Below are 21952 nucleotides of genomic sequence, written 5' to 3'. Positions count from 1 at the left end.
TCTCTCTCCCTCTCTGTATCTATCCTTTTTCATTTATCACTCTTTTCTCTTTGTCTTAATTTCACATTTCTCATGTCATGGCATTACAAACGACCTCTCCCGCTCTCCCTCTCTCTCACACACACATCCACTCACAAGGCACACACTCTCTTCGTACCATTTTTGTATCGCCCACTCTGCGGTTTACCCACTTTCCTAATGTTCAAGAAAAATATCCTACTTGTTGCCCCAACATGATATTCATATATATTCCGATATTCTTCAATTTAAAAAACCTAACTTGCTAAATAAAAAAACAAAACAATCGTTTTTGTGTAGTCTGGTTCTTGCCAGAAATATTAGGATTTAAATACACTAAGGTAATTATTGCTTGCTAATCCCGCGATTCCATTCTATGCATATAGAATACCATTCCGACGAATTTCACACATATACTTACACACACGCGCACACGCACATGCTATTCTCCCGTATATAACACAAAGGTGTTACTTTCATGATGAATTCATCACCTATCACTCATCCCAGGCTCGCAGACATAGCCCCTTGTGGCAAGACTGGAAGAGGGATAACGGCGTTTGGGGTTTCCCAGAGGCGGGTACACGTTGCGTATTGCATGCCCGATTAGCCGCGCGATAATCGCCTCATCATTGGCGCCTGGCTTACGCTGCAATTGCTGGAAATAATCAGTTTTTGTATCATCAGGCGTCATATTTTCCCCGTCAAATTCAAGCTTTGTTTTGTATTTATGATCACATTAACTCATATTCTCAATTCGATTATTAGGTTTTCAATATACTATTATATTTCTTTGTATTGTAATGTGCATCTTAACATTTCTGTATTATTTTTTTTAATTATTGTATGTTCTTTAATAATGAGCACCATGGTAGGAAAATTCTTTGCTGATCTTGTTTTTTTAATCCTTTATCAAGGAATAAATGAATAAATGAATAATATTGCATTGAGAAAGGAATCCCGTCCCAAAGTTTTCTTACTACTAATTGCCTAATACAGGATTCTTTGGCAAGAGCACAAGTTCTAAAATTAAATGAAATAAACCAAATGTTATAACAAAAATTGTGTATGCTATTTTGAGTAAAGAACTTCTGACATCTTTTTGGAAACCAATTCTGCACTAATGTTAGCAACTCGTGTTTACCCTGTAAATGATTATGTTTAGACCTTTACTCTGACAATTTATTTGTATATTATTTTAATTTCCGTTGTTGTTTGCAACTACATGTACGAGATAACTTCGAAGTTTATAACCACGAATATCACTTCAAGTTGACATATTAGCGTGTGTACCTAGTTATATATTTGATAACTCAGCACCTCCTAAAAAGAGATCAAATTACCCTGGATCTGCCGCTGTTTGATAATAATTATAGAAGATATACGGTTGAAGAGCTGGTTCTTCTGAAGTAGTGTACTAAATGTCGTTTTTATCCTAGCCTCTTCGGTTAACTTGATTGAAACCCATCAATAAGTTTTCGTGACCATGCTGACTGAAATTTGTTATCCCGTTAAAACTGTTAAAAACGAAAAAATCAGCCCCTGCAATCCTTGTAATTCAAGTGAAACTCACAAGGCTACACCATCGTTCGCGTATAGTCTGAATAATGAATCACAGCTCTCTGCGTCAATTCCGGTCCTGTGCTTCACAAAAGGCTTTGGCGGTCGATTAGACACATAAACGAAAAGGGCTCTACTCGGTCTTGAATCGTTTTTTTTTTATCACTAAAATCCTTCTGGATATCCCGCCAATTATACCTTCTATTTTGTTGATACATATTTGACTTATTACTCATCATGATCATGATCGTGTATGACGATTTTTGTTTTTATTGGAGTGGAAAAATTGTTTCACAAATAAAAAGGAATTTTGTGAAAATTGGCCTACGTGTAATCATATTCCTTTTGCGAAGCGGTAGACTCTCATTCGAGCCATGTATACTAGTTCTCAATGAGGGTTAATTATTTAATTTGAAAGCTTTTTTCTAAAAGAGAATGGATTTTTTTCCCCTTCTCAACCATAAACTAAAGGTGTAATATTCAATAAACAACCATGCAGTGTCAAAAGAAATCGGCGAATCTGAAGGGGCCATTTTAAATTGGGAAATGCGTACAATTGGGATGATCAGACAAAATTTAATTTAAGAGCGAGTTCCAAACATTTTATAAATGTGATGAAATTGGGTGTCTGTTTGATCATATTTGCACCAAAAGAAGTGAAATAGAGGTAGGATCATTTCATATATGCAGAAATAGTACATACAGAAATAAACTAAGGAGTCAAGATTGAAAACATAACGATTTATTACTTCTGATATCCATCAAACTATCATATTACAAAATGAAGATTGTAAAGTATCATCACAAACAGGATTCAATGAGACATCATTAAAAGAATAATTGGAAGATCGATCAAAGGTAATAATATCATAACGCGATAATAGGTGTGAAATCTCATGTAGAAATAAAAAAAGATTAAGAAAAGGAGAAATTGGAGTGGAAGAATAGAAGGAAAAGACTAGAGTGAAAGGAGGTAATATAATAATCTACGCCTGACCATGATTTCGATCAATGTAACAGAATTGACCATGGAACATTTATGTGCTTGAGCATGGTTCGTAGAATTGTATCGAAATTACAAAACCGGATTTAATTCAACATTCATGGTCTGAGCTCAAAATGAAAGGACATCCTATCATCAACAAATTGATAAATATACAGTAATAGATGATTCAATATTTACTTCGATATAAGACGTTCTTCTAATATCTGTTGATGATTGTAATAGTATGAGGCCTATGTTGATGTAGAATCAGTCACACTCAGTCGTATCCAAATTATACGGTGAACCAAGAACTTTTCATGACTAGTTTTCACCTTTCCCATTTATGAAACAGATATAACAGTTTCTTATTCTTATTATATCTACAAATTATCATAATGAGATATCTAAAAAAAATAGTTTTTAAGTGGTTGATTTAATCAAAAACACTGAAAAGCGCCTAATAACTGTCCTAAAGGCGCTTTACATTGCAGTTATTTCCCCAGTCAGTGTGGCAGTGTGCACACTCTCTCTTTACTTCATGGGGGAGGGGGTTCTTGCACATACGCACAATCAAATATATATGTATGACGATTGTACTCGTTCGCCTAACTATTTATAAACCTGGGAAGAACGATGCAATTAAGATAACGATACCTTCCTGATAAAAATAATAAGCCACGAGACTACCTCCAGTATTCACTTTCCTTTCGTACATAAACCAAGCCTCTGCAGAGCCGCCCTTTTTTAAATTTCTATTAAAAGAAACAATAAGTAGTCTTTGAAGTGCACAATAGTTTAAAGTTTCTAGAAAATATATTTTGAAGTACAGCAACTATAGCAGCATAAACGTATGTCTACATGAAACATTATCGTACTGTAACAGTTAAAATGGTAAAAGAGCACGTCTTTCTATGTAAAGGTGAAACAACTATTTCATCTCATGTTAATTGTCTCATTTCTTTACTATTTTATTTAAAATGTTTACATGTGTTTTATAATGACTATATTTAATGCATGATTATGATCTCACGTTTACAGGCATCAACGCTTTTCTGTTCAACATCTCACACATTCCCGTCGAATAAACGATGTGACACAAAATTATAGTGGCAAGACATGCTGGATTATGATAGGACTAATCTGAGATGTTCCTGTCAATCCAAGAGTGGAGTCGTAAGATCTTGGTGTAATAGCCGTACTTGCTATCCCTTGCACAACCTTCTCCCCAGCTCACTATCCCTAGCTGATACCACCTGTTTTCATGAAGCATGGCAAAGGGTCCACCACTGTCCCCCTGGCACGCATCTTTCTTCTCCTCAGCACTGGCGTACCCCGCGCAGAACATGTACCTCGTCACCTCAAAAGTGGTGGCATCTTTACACTTCTTGCTTTTAACGACTGGCAGGTCAACCTCTGTAAGATACCTTGGGTATGGCCCGCCCTCTGCGATCTGCCCCCAACCCGTTACTCTTCCCATCATGTCGGGCTGCAGTAGCATTTTAGCCAACCAGGCAGGTGGAATGCATATCGGGCGAATGTAGTCCGTGAATTCCGCAAAAGGTTGCTTGAGGCGGATGAGAGCGATGTCCTTGTCAAAGCTTTCTTCGTCGAAGTCTTCGTGCTGGATGATCTGGTCGACCTCGGCAATGACCTGATGGTCTTCGCTCGTCAGGGTGTCGTGGTCGCCGAAGTAGAGAAGAATGTCACGAAATTGGAGCTGGTAGAGGACGATGCAATGGGCTGCAGTAATGACCCATCGCTGGTTCAGCAGTGTGGCGCCGCATACGAAAGTTCGGTCTGCTTTGTGCCAAATACGACCCATATAAGGAGCAGAGCCAGGGAGGGACTGCTGCCCACCTACCACTCTACCATCCCTGGGTCCCGGGGTGGTGAACATTGTGGCTTCAGGGGATGTGACTGTCCCACAAACTGTATGATATAACAGAAACAGTAAAAAGAACAGGTACTGGCTGGCACTACATCCACAAGGTCATCGTCGTTACTATTTTTGTCAATATTGTTGAGATCCTAACACAACCATCTTCACCAACATTTTTACCACTATCGTTATCTTCATCAAAACCATCATCACGTTCACCGCCATCATCATAATCATTAGCCTACTTATTCCTAATCATAATGACCATCATTCTCCTCAATATCACCAATCATTCTCAGTACCGTCATATTTTTGATATTATTCAAAGCACTCTCATAGTATCGTTGAAAAAATGAATTATTTCTTTTAATACAAGTTGGTTGTACGACGTGTATGAATGCGTCATACCAAAAGGTATTTAAACAGTAAGTCTTTTTCAGTTTACCTTCTGTTATGTTAATGGTGGGCGGGTTCATTGTATCTGCTACGGTGAGCCAGGCATAAGCCTTTCCCCTTTGATTGCCCCGTTGGTCGGATACGATACATGTGTACTTGCCCGAGTCTTGACGAACAAGGTTCCTTATCAGAAGGCTTCCTCCTGAAATCTAAAAATGGCATTAAAGATACATCATGATCAAAACCTCAATATTTTCACGTAGGCACCGACTTAGTGCGCATATGATACTATTTACAATCAACAGGGCAGAGATCCACCCTTTGTTAGTTTAAACTAAAAGACACTTCTTATCCGCAAAATATTCATAACAATGTTTATTGTGAACTGTGCCAGATGCTCCGACCAAAAACGCTTATTAAGCTACCTTTTTTGGTTGCAAAACATCAGGAGACTAGGAGAATATGGTTTAGTTTCATGACGACATGACGACCACTGGTAGGCTAACCATTTCCAAAATCTAACCAATCATGATGAACTCCTTAAAAGTAGAACTTACTTAACTCTTATTAGTTGCCCTAAACTATCCTGCTCTATTCTAAAGAGCTGCATTGGATTTTACTATGCTTTCAGTAAGGACATATCCGTGGATTTTATACAAGAGGGGGCACAATGCTGGAAACAAATCCAAAAAATCAATCTTCACATTATGTTAATATCAGTTTTATTAGTAAATATGGTTAAAGTATCTACGAATAGAAAAAGCAGAAGTTTTTCCCAGGTGCATTTAGTATATTGTTGGTTAAACACTTGAAAGCAAGGCACAGCAATACTACAAGGGGCACATGTTTTGGATCCGCCATTGTTGGGGGGAGAGTACCGGTAGGATTGAAGACACTAACCAGAATGATTTGGTCTGTTTGATGGACTCTTGAACCATCCTTCCACCAGGTGACGGAGTCAATGGCTGACTGGGCTTGACATTCAAACAGATGGTGATCACCAACGTCCAAGGACGCGTTGGCGGGAACGGCTTCAAAATGGCGGTATGGATCGAAAGCTGCATAGAAGTTTCAGAAAATATTTCCACATTTACTGAATGATGTGAATTAATTAACATGTTGTTTCAGTCTTTTTCATAAATCGGAAAACAGAGGTGTATCTAAAAATGTGAGTACTGGGGGTGAAAAAGTCCATGTACTCGGTTTCGGGAGGAATACGGGTGCCCGTGAAATGTAAGGCATTGCTGTAGACCCACTACAGTTGTTATCGGATAAAACGAGGGCTTTACTCTGTAAACCAGCTCCTCCTTGCTGGATATGCCACTGTATGTGGCTGCTGGCTGCTGCCATACTATACATTTTCAGTTACTTAGGTATTTGGAATGTTTTACAGTATGTATCTGAATTATACCCCAGTCAACTCGTTAAGACGGACACGAAACCGATGATAGACCGAACCCTTTCTGAATAATATAATAAAAAAGCACTACTAAATAATCAGTACACAAATTTAACGATTATTTGGTTATCGCTTTGTTTTGAGTCTCTTTGGCGGGTTTGCCGTGTAACTGGGGTATCAGGTAATCACATAAAATATCTCGTCGATATGATCTACTTAAGCCCTTATTTGCTTGCAGTGTTAACTAATGAACGATGAGCTACTTACCAAAGTCAACCTCCACTCTTAAGCATTCTCGACCTGAAAAGGAAGCCACGCATGCGTAGTGACCTTGGTGATGAGTGTCAAAACCAGGAATAAGGAGGTCATTAGAAGGGAGTATGTAGATTCCGTTAACAGAACCTGGCGTATAAAAAAAAGGGATAGAACAAAGTACAACAGAAAACTGTATTAGCCATGCATTCAACTTAATAAGGAGAATAGCTCGCCCTTTTTCCTTCTTTTTGGGAGGTTTCTTTAGTTTATCCCCTCACTTTGGGGTATAATAAAATACATTGTTTGAACAAAACAGAAACAGAAAGTTATAATTTTATAATCTCACAGAAATGAAAAAAGAAACAAAAAGTCGTAATGGCTACATTGAGTGATTTGAAGTTGGGTGTTTAGGGCTGGTGTTAACACTAACACCAGCTTAAACACCGAAATGGAAATCAGCTGGTGTTAAGGCTTTGACCTCTGAATATCGTCAACTTCCGGTAGCTAGTGTTATTGATATTGCAAAATTGTCGTCTGCTCAACTGACCTTTGTGGCTGGTGTTAATATTTTACGTACAAATGCCCTATTCACTAACACTACCCCTAGGAATTAAGCAAATGTTGATTTCCAGTTCGGTGTTAGTGCTGTACCAGCACAACAGTCAACGCACGAACGACGCTAATTCATCGTCTGACGATCAAATGAAAATATGTGAAACAGGTCTTTTACTATGTGTTTCATATATTCCTTTGTGTGAAATGAGTTATTTTATAAGACCAGAGAAATAGGTGTAAATTTATTCTGTGCTTTTCCTGATATCTCTAGTTTTTATGTACTATTTTAAATCATCGTCGTGAAATCGAGTCTGTGTGGCGATACCACGGTGCATCGATATTGATATTGGTATCAGGCCCTTAATTTCATCACCAAATTTTTAGCTCGATTTAAGAGTCTCTGAATGCTCTAAACACTAACACTAACTAACACTAACACCCAACTTGAAATCACTCATTGTATATTAATCTTCTAAAGAATTAATTTTCAAAGGTGGTGTATCCCTTTTGCAGCCAACATCAAAGTATGTAGAACTTAGCAGGAATTAAGAATTTGCCACGTATGTCCTATCTTTGATATTTAAACGTTCGCAGTGTCCTAGTATTCAAATTATGCAAGGAAACCCGTTTACTTGCTAGACTTCACTGTCAGACACTATTGAGTTACTGACTGACTTTTTTTCTTTGGTAATAACATACATAAAATGAGCCGTAAAGGGTACATGAGCAGTTGCCTACATCAATAGCCCACTTCTTGTAATGGCCAAAATTAAACTGATTGAATCTTTGTGCAGCCCAAAACATACGACCATTCGGTACAAGGGTCTGAAAATCACACTATTTAATAAAAGGACTGCGATCCCTTAATGCAATTCGACAACTAATGATCGATATTTTCCCACCAATTTTTTTTTTAAGCACTTTCATTTTGAGTGAAGTCCTAAATTAGTGTTATCTTTCAAATGCCGTTGGTATTTAACCTTTTGATTTTGTTTGGCCTGCAAATGGGACAAAGTACCTTTAACATATGCCATTTAGTTCAGAATTTGCTCATTGTATTATTATTTTCCAAAGCCACTTGCTTTTCAAGCTCAAAAAATTTGAAACATCTAAACAATGGTCTGTTTCCTGTATCTGTTATCATATAATATCATTTTTTTCTCACTAAGATTATACAAAGGTTTTTAAAAAATTGTTATTTCTTTTATATCCAAATAATACAGTGTCAAAATTCAAACTTATATAATTACATGTACTAGTAATATCTTTATACCAGGCTCGAAACTCTGACCATATCGGCCTTACATATTCACACCCCCAAAATATGCTCCATTGTTTCCGGGAAATTTTCATAAAAATTACATAGTTCTGAATCAACCAGTTTCATTTGATGTAATCTATAATTAGTTGGAAGACAGTTTGTTTAAATTTTGTACTAAATATGTCTTGCTTTAACTTCAATAGTTAATATAAAAGGTAAGATTTATATGTTATGTCTAAGTTTCTGTTTCCAAGCTATAGGTATGGCAAGAACAATAGTCCTCCATAGTATTAAGAAATTCGAGGGAACTCCTTTTTCAACCCGATATATCAAATGGACTTATTGACCCATCATTTTTATATAAATCACTTACTAAGTTTAAACCTGACTGTTTTCAAAGAAATTTCAAAGAAATAACTGTTGTAATCTTGAATTAAGAGGAACTTAAAATAGGTTATCATTAATTGTATAGCTTCCACTTGAAACTAGGTTTTTTTTTTGTTCATTATATATATATATATATATATATATATATATAACAGTGAAAAATGTGTATTCGAACGTGTCACGATTCGGACGCCATTATTGTATCATGTGATGTCTATGTGAAGATATTTTCAATACTTCAATAATTTCATTCAACTTACAAACCTATATTTGACTCTTTTCATAACTTTTCTTTATCAAAGAGCAGCAATCGAACCTGTCATGAGACGGACGCCATCTTGTTGTACCACGTGATGTAACTACCTTGGGTCAATCTTGAATTAAAAGCAATGTATTCTACTGACACTACTTCATATCTACGTATTCTGCCATCTGCTGCTCATAATGTCCCTATGTGTCGACAGCTACGTCCCACAATGTATCACCAAGTGCGTGATTATGCTTGGGTACAGGAACCGGAAATTGCTCTTTATATATGTATGTACGGCTTCACCAAAAGATGGCGCAATTGAAGAAAAAAACTTACATCAACGGCAGCAGCGCCTTCGAGAAGAAACTTCAATTAAATATTTACGCTTACAAACTATATTTTAGATTTTTAATAACCTTTTATTTTGTACTGAAAGAGTTGGAAACAAACCTGTCATGAGTCGGACGCCATCTTTGTACCACGTGATATCGGCCTGCGGTGAGTTGGTAGTGCAGGATTGTTGGACCAGGTCGTCCTGTACGGGTGAGTAGTCTTCGGGGGTCTCCTGGAAGGCCAGTTCACTGCTACATTCACCCTCGGGCGGCGGTTCTACCATTTCTATTATTTGACACAAATGATGAATAATGACTGGTAGGAATAACCGTCTTCTTTATCGATACATTTTACATTAGCACTTTAAGTATTTCACGTTAAACTTGTTATTAAAAGATTTTCGAAGTTTAGTTTGTGTTATCACTTGTATTACTTGTATATTTCAGTTTAGGACGATAATTGATCATGATAATGCCGGTTGTTATTGTTTTTTTTATATCACGCAGTCTCTATATAAGTATACAGCAATGTAATTAAATCAAGGAAAAAGAAAAGAGAAATAACACTCTTTAAAGACTATGAATCATTTTGTTTAATTTATGAATATTTGAAATAAGTTTCAACTGGAAAGTGGCAAGACCGACGTATGATCCGATTTTATTTTCCTTCACTATGACTGCATTGTTTTCAACTGCAATAGTATATCTTTAACTGATTACTTACACCAGTGCCGAAAACAAGTAGCAGCAAATGAACAAACAAATGAATAATCCACCAACCAACCCACATAAATCGTAAGGGACCATGTAACGTGGAAACCAAATATAAGCAGGCACGTAGCCACGGGGGGGGGGGGGGGCACGGGGGTGGGGAGGGGCACGTGCCCCCCAAAATTTCCAAGATCGGTTGAACTTTTTTAGACCCCTTTTTTTTACCTCGATCGATTACATGTATGTGACCCCCCCCCCCCCCCCCCAACATTAAACTATGGCTACGTGCATGAATATAAGGCCGGGTTTTAGATTGTTGCATCGCGTCGGATAAGTGGACAGTAACGTTATGACGCCACTCTACCACCAGGTCATCGATCAAGTTGATCAACGATTACATTTATTTTCAATACACACTTTAATAAAACTTGTTTACATTTATCTTTAATAAAATGTTTCCTGTTCGTTCCCAAAAGTTTGTATGACTTACGATAAAACGTATCCTCTACGGCGTACAATTCAACTTTGCTTTTACCTAAATTTCCTTGATAACCTCAATATCCAATTTTACTCAGTCCTTAATTAACAAATATGTACAAGCAAACCAGCTGATATGTTATGCTCTGTATTCGAAATGCATGCGTATTATTATTTTTATCATCATATTATTGGAAACAAAACAGACAATGTGTAACGTGAAATATGAAATATGAAACCAAACCGAAATGGAACTGAACTGAAACCGAATTGAAGTCGACTTAAACTGAAAATAAAACATAAAGCTTATTACCTTCGCAGACGATTGGTGTCCCAAGCCATTCTCCACCGTGCGCGCATACTCGTCTTGGTTTCCCGCTCGTTCTGACGTAGCCGGGTTCACATTCTAAGATACACAGCTTGCCCTGATCATACGGTGGGTTGCATGGCCCTGAGAATATGGCGTGGTTTGGCACATCCAATGCCTCGCATTGCTCCTCTGTCAACAGAATGATAAAGTGAGATCTTACAATTGATCCAAAAGTATAAGATTTGGCTTAAAAATATCAAGTTTAATAGTAACTCTCTTTTCCTTCACTGAACTATTTTGCTGGAGAAATAAACAAATAGCATAGTTCGGTTTAATACTCCAGTACATTTGTTAAGGATTGCATTGCTCCCCCTTCTCAGAATGACAAAAAGAGTGAACTCCATTGAAGTATTTTTCTAACTACGTCGAATCAATAAAGTAACAGAGTGAAGTATTTCTCACAAACATATCAATATTAATTCCCCTTTCCATAAGTTTAAATAACAATTCTTCCACCCGCTCTTTTCTAATACAACTCTTCAAGCAGATTGATACAGGTTAGCGTAAAAACACCTTAGGTTTTCGAAAATGTTATATGAAGATGCTAAAATGCCCCATTTTGCTTTCAATGTTGCAGGATGGAGACTATTTATGCCTCGCCAAATATAGTTTAAATAATATAACCATCTGATATTGACCTTCGAAATGTTCATTGAAAGTGCCCCACAACCCACCATTTACTTTCGTGGGTGAAGGATAACAAGAATCATGATATCAGCCCTTACCTCTGCAAATAGCACTTCGTGGTATGTCCCAGCTTCCCGAGTTCTGGCAGATGACGTAATCCACGGCCGGAACGAGACCTGAGTAACATATGACCGAGCAAGTACTTCCGGCTGATCTGTCACATGACTCCTCTACGCCTCCATATATGAAGTCTAGTGGACACTGAATGTCCAGTTCTGAAAGTATATTCGGCATGATTATGAGAAGATTGTGTTACTATAGTGAGATGCCTCAATATGTTGGACTGGAACATATGGGACAGAAGCGCAATTATCGGATGCTGGATTTGTTAACCTATCAATGTTTTGTTTTCATAACACACTAATTTTTTAACCAAATTGTTAATTTTGCTACAATGAAAACGACATCACTTTTGTAACAAATGTCCATTATGCGCTTAATTTTACACACTGTAAAACGTTTTGTCTTCGTATGACATTCAGTATGAATCTACATATCTACAGTACTGAAAAAAACATTTAAAGCACGATGACTGCAAATGTTCCATCTGTATCTCACGTTCAATTGATGTTAAACTAAGAATGGTAAATAAAGATGTAAACGGGAGTAATGATAGATTTATTACCTGAGACGCATGTTAAACCATCTTGTGCCAAATCTACTCCATCTGCGCAAGCGCATGATCTACCAATGGCTGTCGGCAAGCAGAGAGTTGAACAGCCTCCGTTGTTCTCAGAACATGAATTGATTCCTGTTGATCAGATTGATATTTCATCAGTAATACTGAAGTATGGAATATCTATGATCATTAATGAGGTGAGAATATCTTTTTAAACGTTTTATACAGAATATCGGACATGTCATTATCATAGTCACTAATATGAGGAAGGCCTGCATGAATTAGACATACGGGCAAAAAAATGTGGTTGCACCTCGAAGCCTATCTACAGTATTCAAGTGCAACGAAGCCTTCAAACAAGTTTCTGTTTAGCAGCTTTCTTGGTAGTCCGGAGAATAAATCAAGAAATATTATCTTTCTCTCTTTGTTCCAAAATTGACAACTGTATGAAAGTATTTCATTGTATTAAATATTACCTCTTTTTCATTTCTCAATGTTCTTCGGATTTGAGTGCCAGACAGACGGCGTACAATTTGATCTTACACAAATTTGTCATCGCTTCTCCAATTTAATCCTGCAAAATCATAACTTTGTTACCATCTAGTTTAAGATGAAATAACAATTTTACCGTCTGGTCACACATATGAATCAACACAAAGCTCATAATTCATAACTCAAATGTTAAGATGTATTTTTTCGGGATGGTATAGGCATTCAGTTCTAAAATCTAACCTGATGGAAGAGACGCGTTGGTGACCACAAAGAGGGCGTTTGGTCTCGTAAAGTCTCTTTTACCAAGCACCACGTTATTCTGTCCGGTTAGTTTGTCCGCCTTCAGCAAACCCTTGACCATCCAGTCCGTCCAGTAGACCGACTGATCGATGACCGATATTCCGAAGGCGTGACGTCCGTCACCGAGGTTGAGAACGACGCGGCGGTCACGACCGGAGAAGTCACTAGACTCAATCACATCTAGACCACCATCACACCAGTAGAGACGATTTTCTGATTGAGAAGAATTAGGAGTGGCAAAAAAGAGAGAAATAGGAGTGATGGGTTGCACTCACAACTTTAGATATATATGCTTATGATACTACTAAGACAGTGTTGATACAGAGGTTTTACATTCTCAACACTACAATTTTTTTGATATCCTGCTTATTGGTACATTGTGTGTGACAGTGGATTGTTATACATTTAATTATTCTCTATAATAGTTACCATTGCCACAGTTCCTTATATACTCAGTAAGGGAAAATATGAAACATAGTAGAGCATTTACCACGTATTTCCTGAAAGTTTTGAACAATTGCTCAACACACATCCTATGGTTCTAGAAAATAGCTGATAACCCTAATAAGAACTTCTTCCCAACTTACCTTCAAAGTCAATGGCTAACCCATTAGTCCATCTTAAGCCTGTGTTTATGATGACTCTGCGCATGTCACCGTCCATGTACGACCGTTCAATCACAGTACTACTCCGCCAGTCGCTCCAAAACATTATCCTAACGGCAATGGGAAGTATGATGTTAAATGATCATTTGAAGTTCTTGAATTTCAAATAATCTGATTATAAATGTTTTGTTAACACGAAAATTCATATATTTTGTACATTACTTGTCCATAATTTTCAAGCATTAGAGGGAAAATACGTTACCATATGTAATCATCATAATTTCAAAAAGAGTCCACTGAAATTGTTGATCTACATCAAAACTATGATAAACCTGTGGGAACACTTCATAAATATTAGAAACATTATGCTACGATTTAAAGCAGTAGACTTTTTAGAATGTGATTTAAAAAATACTAAAAGCGTACACTATAAAGAGAGTTTATCAAAACGTCCCTCCCTTCTAAAATACAGCAAAGAAATAAAATAACAGAAAGTGAAAAGAGAGAAATTGTTGGTATAGGTCAGGGTCTTTACTTCTAGTTGGGTTAAAATCGTAGAAGATCGCATGAATTGGCTTCGTCATCTTTTTGAAAAGCTTTTTTTTTTAAATAATAATTCGTTCCTGACACTCTTTTCCTTGAATTGACCATTACATTGCATTTGGATCACTTTTGTTTGTAAATAAATCTTCATCAATCATTATTGTTATATGCCTTACCCTTCAACAGGATGCAGAACGATTGCTCTGGGTTTAGCGATGTTTGTAACCAGCGTTTTACGGTCTGAGCCATCAAGGGTAGATACAGATATAGAACGTGTTGCAAGATCCGACCAATACACCAGCTTCGAGATGGAATCCACTGCAATGCCGTCTGGTTCTGAAAACAGCATGGGTACAAGCACTCATTCTCAAAATGATTACTCCTTAAATGAACATCAGTGGAAATACACTCTTTTTGGACTCATATTACGGGTCACTTCGTTATTGAGATGAATCCACGCTAAGATTTTAAAAAAGAAAGCAAGTAGAATCCACCCACTAAAGAGTAGTTCAATCTCTTTTGGAGTGGATTGACTACAAAGTGAAGTGATCCTTTATTAAGTGATTCCTAAGATAGTGAATTTCCATTCCACTGCATAAAAAGAGTACAAAAGCATAATGGAGGTAGTACTGTATCGAAGTCATACCCTTATACTGCCCTTTAATGACACATTTTGTTGATACCACTCAGAACGCCTGAAGTGGGTACCGAATTGCAAATCAATCTCCGACAAGTTAGGGCCTACCGTACGAAGTAATAACTTATAAAGGCTGGTAATGTAATGGTCGTAAAAATACTGAAACCAATTCTCATCATAATGTACAATCGCGGGTAGAAATTATGTATTACATGTTTAAAGAAAGATCATTTAACGAATCATTTTCTCCCAGATTTTTGTCATTGCTGTACTTTCTCTGTAACAAAAAGAAAAACAAAAGAAAAGGTAAATGCCAGTAAATTAGCATTATTATTCAAATCTAAATCCATTGAAACCATGAAGGGCGTTAACTCTGTATGAAAGTATATTAGTAAACGCCCTCCTCGCTTTCTGTAGTCTGTAGACGATTTGTCCTTCTTACGTCCGATGTTTTCTATGGCTATAGTGTCTTGTCGGCTACCATCTAGAGACGCGCGGTTTACTTCCCGCTTTTCGACGTCTGTCCAGTACACCATCCTTTCCACGGGATCGAAGCTAATACCGATGGGATTTTTGACCCCATTCAATCGTAGTGCTTCCGGTTTAAAGTTTGAGTAGAGATCAACTTGGTAGATACCCCGATGATACGTGTCCGTTACAAGGAGGAAATCATGATCTACCAAATCTGAATGAGAGAAAAGGACATAAATTGGTCTGAGAATTGAGCAATTCTATACAACCAAGTTTCGCATACCAGATAATATAACACCGATATCCTCTTTAAAATACAACCTGTCTAAATTGATAACTAAATGGTGGTGAAACGTCCATTTTGATTAATGCACAATGATGAGGGTATGATGAAAGATCAACTCATTTTTTCTTTCCGAATATTGATTATTATTCATGAATTTTAAAATATACAACTTACCTGAGTGACAGTCCCTGCCATTGTCTGCTAAATAGTAGCCCATTGAGCAGTGGCAAACATATCCATTCGTCTGCTCGTAAGAGTTTAGACATAGCTGTTGACATCCACCATTGTAAGATCTGCATGGATCTAAAAACAGATTTCCTTTCATTAATCATGTTATTAACACTAATAGTACTATTATTATTATTATTACCGAAACTGAAATACTAATCTAAATGTCGCTCTGGTGATTTAGCATTCGAGTGCTTCAAACATACTGTTGTCAGGGAATGCTAAGTCGTCCGAATCGATCCCCGACAAGGCACGCACGCACGTCCTCTTTAAACAATGCAATTACCTGTATTGCTGATAATAAAATTAACAATATTTTTGAAAATGTATAGCATGGGTAATACAAGCCAATTGCATGCTTTGAAATGCCATTATTATTTGAAAGTCGTTGCAACTTCTGAATAAAAACGTGTATACCATGATAACTTTGAAATAAACTAGTGTCATCGTAAACATTCGACGTACCGTATAATGATATCACTAGATCATAATTATATGAAAACAATGTTTTGCCTAATGAGGAGGTTTCATTTCATAAGGCAGTGACAATGTATTTAGTAATGAAAGAGAATCGAAAGAAGTGATTTGATCTTACTGTGAATTATTTTCTGCCTTGTATCCGCATACATGGTGATACCATACACCTCTTCTGTCATTGGAAATGCTCTCACTGCTTCACCAGTCTCCTTGTTGCTTATGAATATTCCCTGGTTCGGTCCAAGTTCAGTCCACATGATGTAATCCTACAAGAAAATACGACTAAACGATATATATGTTTATATTGTAAACGTTAACCCCTCTATGTAACTGATAACTATCACTGGATATTTATTAAAAAACAGCCACGCATTGCTTATCATTCATTAAATATATAAGTTATGTCTATTTTCTTTCAACAGCCACATGTATCAAGATTATCTCATGTTTTCTTTGTATTTTATTTATCTCTTATTTATTTATAGTTAATTGGGAAGTTCCGTATGTAGTTCGACTACTGTTGTTCTTGGGTTCTTGTCAAGCAACATACAAATACCTATTTAAAGTCTTATGCACTGGAAAGTGACATGCATTTTTATGTTTTTGCAATCGTCTACACGTCATCCCTATTTAAATACACACACACACACACACACACACACACACACACGCATATATATATATATATATATATATATATATATATATATTTGTTAAGCGTTTTAATGATTTCTTTATGTCTGCATTTATTGTGTCATTTCATGATACGTCCTATCAAATCCTTATGGCCCGGTCCCACTGGCCGATGGACACAACACGTATGCATAGAGGACACAGCGGACGAGCAAAATTTCGAGGGCGGCTCCATCCGTTTTCATCTGCTCCAGAAATGGACAAAATTTGCGAGAATTTGCCAAAACGGAACGGAAAATAACGGACGTGGGTAGTATGTAGCGGGGATGTTAAACGGATGTTCATCGGAAGCCTAGCGGATGAAAGCGGATGGAAGTGGATGACAGCTTTGAATACTTTATATACGAGATGCATACGCTTACATCCTTTCTATTTCCGTGCTGCTTACGATGTATAGACGTTCCATGTACCTTATCTTTACTTCCTCTTTCAGTTTTCAGCTGCAGCGGATGTGAGTTGCGAGGATGCCCAGAGGATGCACGGAGGATACAGCGGACGTTTAACGGATGATAACAGACATAGAACGTTTGTTGCTCGTATTTGTCGCGGATTTACATCGTACACGGCGGAAGTTCATCCGTTCTAAAAGTTTTGTGCAGCTCAAAACTTTTTGCGCGGATGAAATCACAGTGGACGGATGCTCGATGGATAGAGCGTATGCAACACGTATGCAATGAGTACACAATGGATGCATAGCGTTTTCCAACGGATGGCAAGATTTTTTTACGTTTTACATCCTCTTTGCATCCGTAAGTGGGACCGGGCCTTTAGCAACCATTTTAACAGCTATCCTTTCATGTGTTCTGCCTGAATAAGCGAGTTCGTAATTAGGATTTGCGCATGGGCAGTTAAAGGTCATTCGTACCCAAATTGTAAAACCATTGAGACGAATACTCGGATCGTGTTCATGAAAGCTATGTAATCAGTATTCATTTATGCACCAACAGTACATTTGTCTGATACACAGGTGGAAGTATTCTTCTCAAGAGGCAAACAAGAGGTATTCATGAAGCACCTCCATCACTTTGGCAGTGATTATTCTAAAATGCACAGGTGGAAAGTATCCATCGTGTCTAAGATCTGTGGATATTTTGGGGTCATGCGTTCCAGAGCTATTTACGAACTCGCTTATTAACTCGACTTGTAAATTGATTCTTTTGTTGTTGTAGTTGTTGCTTTGTTCATACCTTGTAAAGGGTGACCTCGAAAAATAACGAGTTTGGTTTGGAAATGACCTGTCTAATTCCTCCACCGTCATAGTCAACACTGCTGATAATCCCTCGAGCGATGTCGGCAAAGTAAAGTCTATATATTGATGCAAGTAAACAAATATATAAAAAATCATATATAAGAATGTCTTTATTACACAATCGTAAAAGACTTTCAAAAAATCAATCGTACGCAAATACAATAGTCTTGTTGGTAACCTATTGAAATATATGCAAACATGACAGTGATATAATTTTATTACGTAATCAATCTGAACGTACGTCTATAGGCAGTACTATAGATTATTAAAATTGTCCATGTTCATAATTTGTATCCTCAACATTTTGACGATCGTGTTTTATGAAAGCAGTCATATAGAAGAATGTAAAAGATTGTATATATTGTTTTGTGCAGATGCATATATATATATATATATATATATATGTTGTTGTTGTCTTTTTACATGTTATTTTAAAGGGAATAAAGAAAATCTGGTATAAAAGGGATCGTTATTTCTTGTTGTTTTCAAATGCGATCATCATTTATCAAACCATTTGAAGTGTTAGCCCCAGGAAAAACTCATCCGTACCTTTCTTCAAATCAAGTCCCAATAACTGTTGTGACGTTTATATTAGTGGTCTCCAAAAGGAGAGCTGCGATCCCTAAGCCGGATGATTTGAGAACAGAGCAGTTGCTTGCCCCCTTGCCCACGATGCGTTTAAAATAATATATATTACGGCATTACCCAGACGTTTATCTGTGCAGGATGAATGTCAGGAAATGATATCAGCTCACTGCTTATTTACAAGCATCTTCTTGCTGCCATAGCACCCCTTGTTGCATCTATCAATCTTGTTATTACTAAATTATTACACTATGTTTATTATATTGTGGGAGAGGAGGCAATTTTATCTTTATGCCATTCATATTTCAGATTCAGATTTCATTTCACTTCATTGTCTGTTTTATTTATTAGCTCTAAGAAGCGCTATTAAACTTGAAGGCAGGGTAGTCTACTGACGGCTTGTAAGATTTACGTGTACTGTCATCTGCTACTCACAATGACCCGGTGTTTTGACAGCCATGTCCAACAATGCATCACCAACTGCATGGCCCGCGCATGGTGATGCTTGAATAAAGGAACCAAAAATCAGTCTATGAACGCCTTTACCGAAAGATGGCGCAAGTAAAAATACATTAGAGCAGTGGTAACGATGTCGGTAAAATACCCTGCTCTTAAGACAGTGAACAGACAAACTAAAATCTTGACTTGCCCCTAAACATATCGAATGAAATAAAATCAAACCTTTTTTCTTTGTAGTCAATGACAAGACCACTCATTTGGCCTACCCCTTGAGTGGGACCGATAATTTCCATCCTTCCTGTACCGTCCAAAGAGGCTCGTTCAATCTGAGTAGGCGGTCCAAACTCTGTCCAAAACATGACTCTACATCAAGACATAACATTTCAAATAAAAGGTGATATATTCCAAATATTTTAGTTTACATAAATACGTAATATTTGTGTGAGAATATGTTTAATACGAGCAAATCCTTCCTAAGAAATATACATCATTCATACTTATGTTAATAAAAACAGAGATCTAGAGAATGGAAGAAAGGGCAAAAGATATACATGATACTCGTTACCTTTAAAGTGGCTAAAAACACTGACTGTTTTGTTCAAAATAGACTTGTATGACAAGTCAAAGTTATTACCCTTCACGAATGCATTTTGAAATACTTTTATATATCACAGAAAACTTTCACTGGTTGGAGTTTAATCATGGTATGTTACCTAAGCTTAACACAATCTTTAATTTCAGCAAGCTAGTTAACGCCTCCTCCTGTGGACATTCCCTTGCCATGGATTCTTGCTCGCTTAGCTTTTGCATCGGTATGAGTTTATGCTTCATGTGACATTAATCTAGTTAGAATATAGTCACAAAATAGGTGGAAATCCATTGGGAGTATAAGAACCACTATTTTGTTTGAATTATTTGCTGAGTAGCCTATGACCTCTCCATGCATGAGCACCAGTATTTTAAAGCATTATCTGGCGAAGTCGTAAAAGACAAAAGGAGTTGCTTGCTTCATAGCTAGCTACAAAAGAAAACGGTGAAAATACTATAAACGAAAGAAACCTACTTTTTGGCAGGATCGATGGCAATACTTCGTGGTCTGAGTACCTTGTCTTTAAGAAGAGTTGTCCTGTAGGATCCGTCGTAGCGAGATACTTCGATGGTTCCACGAGGATTATCTGTCCAGTATAGATGCTTCGTCAACCAGTCAACAGCCATGCCTATAGAGACAAAGGGCTAACTTCATCATTACGAATCGTGAATGCACCGGCCCGTGCCCCCCTCTAAAACGAAATTGCATAACTGCAACAATAGTTTTTGAACGGTTTTGACATAAGGAACAATTCACTGGTTATTTTCAAAATGGCGTCAAATATGGCCGCCAATACCTGAAAATAGCCATACATTAAAATATGTTCATCTTAGAGGTATGATTCTAATGTATATCACCTTGGTTTCGAAAGTCGAGCAATCCATTCATACTACTTACAAGGGGCAAAAGCCACCACAAGAATGGCGTCCAAAATGGCCTCCGGTTTACAAATAATGACCGGAAGAGAGTTATTATTTACAGTAAAGCTGTAATCATTAACATAGAAAAATATGTCTTAGTAAAATGCTACCTTCGACTGAGCCGGTCGCTCCCGTGATGTAGCGGACAGTCGAGCCCACCCTCAAGCTCGCCATTCCGATGGCCTTTGATGCAACATCGCTGTAGAACACCAAGCCGTCTTCGAGGTCAACGGCGAGCGCGACGGCGTGATTTCGGTTTACTAACATGTTCGTGATGTTGAAATCATCAGGGATGGTAATGTCGGGAAAATTACTCGGGTACATGGAAAGCTTGGTTCGAGAGGCAACAAAGAGCAGGGGTGGACTGATGGCTCTTTCTGGAAAAGAAAGATCCATTTGCAAACATTATCATGAAGGACTTCCTTCGTATTTTGCTTCAACGCTGTCCATAAAACATTGATACCTTATTATACTATTATATACCCATTCCCGAAAAGATAATATTAAAATCTACTTATTTATCATACGATTAAAAAAAAAAAAACTACCGCTCTTTTTCTTTATTAATTCTACACGGTTATATTTACTTCTAAAGCTATGTACTTATCCCTATGTGTACAGATCTTCTTTGGACTACATATTATGTGATGCACATAATACGCGACTCATTTTGTATTGCATGCAATTGTTTCCAAGTGACGTGTAAGCAAGACATGTAGGCGATACTTTCGTTCTAGTCTGGGTTAGATTAACGATAACTCGCAGTCTAACCAAAAAGGAAAAATGAAGTTTCACATGAATGTTACTAATAATTTGCAGGTTAGGATTCAGACATTCTAAATAGACCCGTACCCTCTTTTGTTTGTATAAATGAAATAGTAAAATTAATTCCTACCATCCCTGCAAGTTCTTCCGTCTGCAGCTAGGAGTCTTCCAGTTCCGCAGAGGCACGTGAATCCGTTAGGCCCACCACCGACACACAGGTAGCTACATGGGTTACTGCTACAATGGGCTTTACAGGAAAATAGATAATACAAGACATGGCAACTGAAATCTTGGCAAATAGTGATATCCGTAATGCACTTACTCAACCGCGGTAAAAACTGAAATTAAGAAGTGGTCAAGACTGTCTCTAATATATTCTAAAGCATTAAGTCCTGGTTAATGTGACTTGATAGTCCTCAGGGTGTTGATAATACAGATGTGAGCAGCGACCTATATGAATGTGAAACTCAGTAAAAGACATGTAAGTCTTACAAGATCGTTTCGCAAGGTGT

At 37.3% G+C, this 21952-nt stretch overlaps 1 protein-coding gene across 1 annotated transcript; it reads right to left on the bottom strand.

The window, feature by feature from the left end:
* Positions 1-2298: 2298 nt before the first annotated feature.
* LOC115919109 (low-density lipoprotein receptor-related protein 5-like) lies at positions 2299-21024 on the bottom strand. The gene is made up of 18 exons (XM_031000110.1): positions 20786-21024; positions 20230-20383; positions 19389-19529; positions 18061-18178; positions 16299-16446; positions 15650-15778; positions 15161-15403; positions 14258-14417; positions 13521-13648; positions 12874-13146; positions 12148-12273; positions 11561-11737; positions 10779-10964; positions 9396-9563; positions 6505-6639; positions 5739-5896; positions 4888-5047; positions 2299-4492 (listed from the first exon to the last, which is right to left on the bottom strand). Exons 1-18 carry the CDS (start codon positions 20997-20999, stop codon positions 3699-3701), a joined length of 3612 nt encoding a protein of 1203 aa, XP_030855970.1. The 5' UTR covers positions 21000-21024; the 3' UTR covers positions 2299-3698.
* Positions 21025-21952: the final 928 nt, after the last annotated feature.

The sequence above is a fragment of the Strongylocentrotus purpuratus genome, unplaced genomic scaffold (assembly GCF_000002235.5).
Source record: "Strongylocentrotus purpuratus isolate Spur 01 unplaced genomic scaffold, Spur_5.0 spur5_scaffold_6, whole genome shotgun sequence".
Classification (NCBI taxonomy): Eukaryota; Metazoa; Echinodermata; class Echinoidea; order Camarodonta; family Strongylocentrotidae; genus Strongylocentrotus; species Strongylocentrotus purpuratus.
Note: the sequence above shows the minus strand (reverse complement) of the source record. Positions and strands in the feature narration are given on the sequence as shown.

Excerpts from the sequence above, each read along its gene's own strand:
- LOC115919109 (XM_031000110.1), bottom strand. The coding sequence starts at position 20,999 with ATGTACCCGAGTAATTTTCCCGACATTACCATCCCTGATGATTTCAAC. Across the intron at positions 19,530-20,229 it reads GCCATCGATCCTGCCAAAAA|AGTCATGTTTTGGACAGAGT; the intron begins GTAGGTTTCTTT and ends GTCTTGATGTAG. Across the intron at positions 11,738-12,147 it reads TGGTTTAACATGCGTCTCAG|AACTGGACATTCAGTGTCCA; the intron begins GTAATAAATCTA and ends ATATACTTTCAG.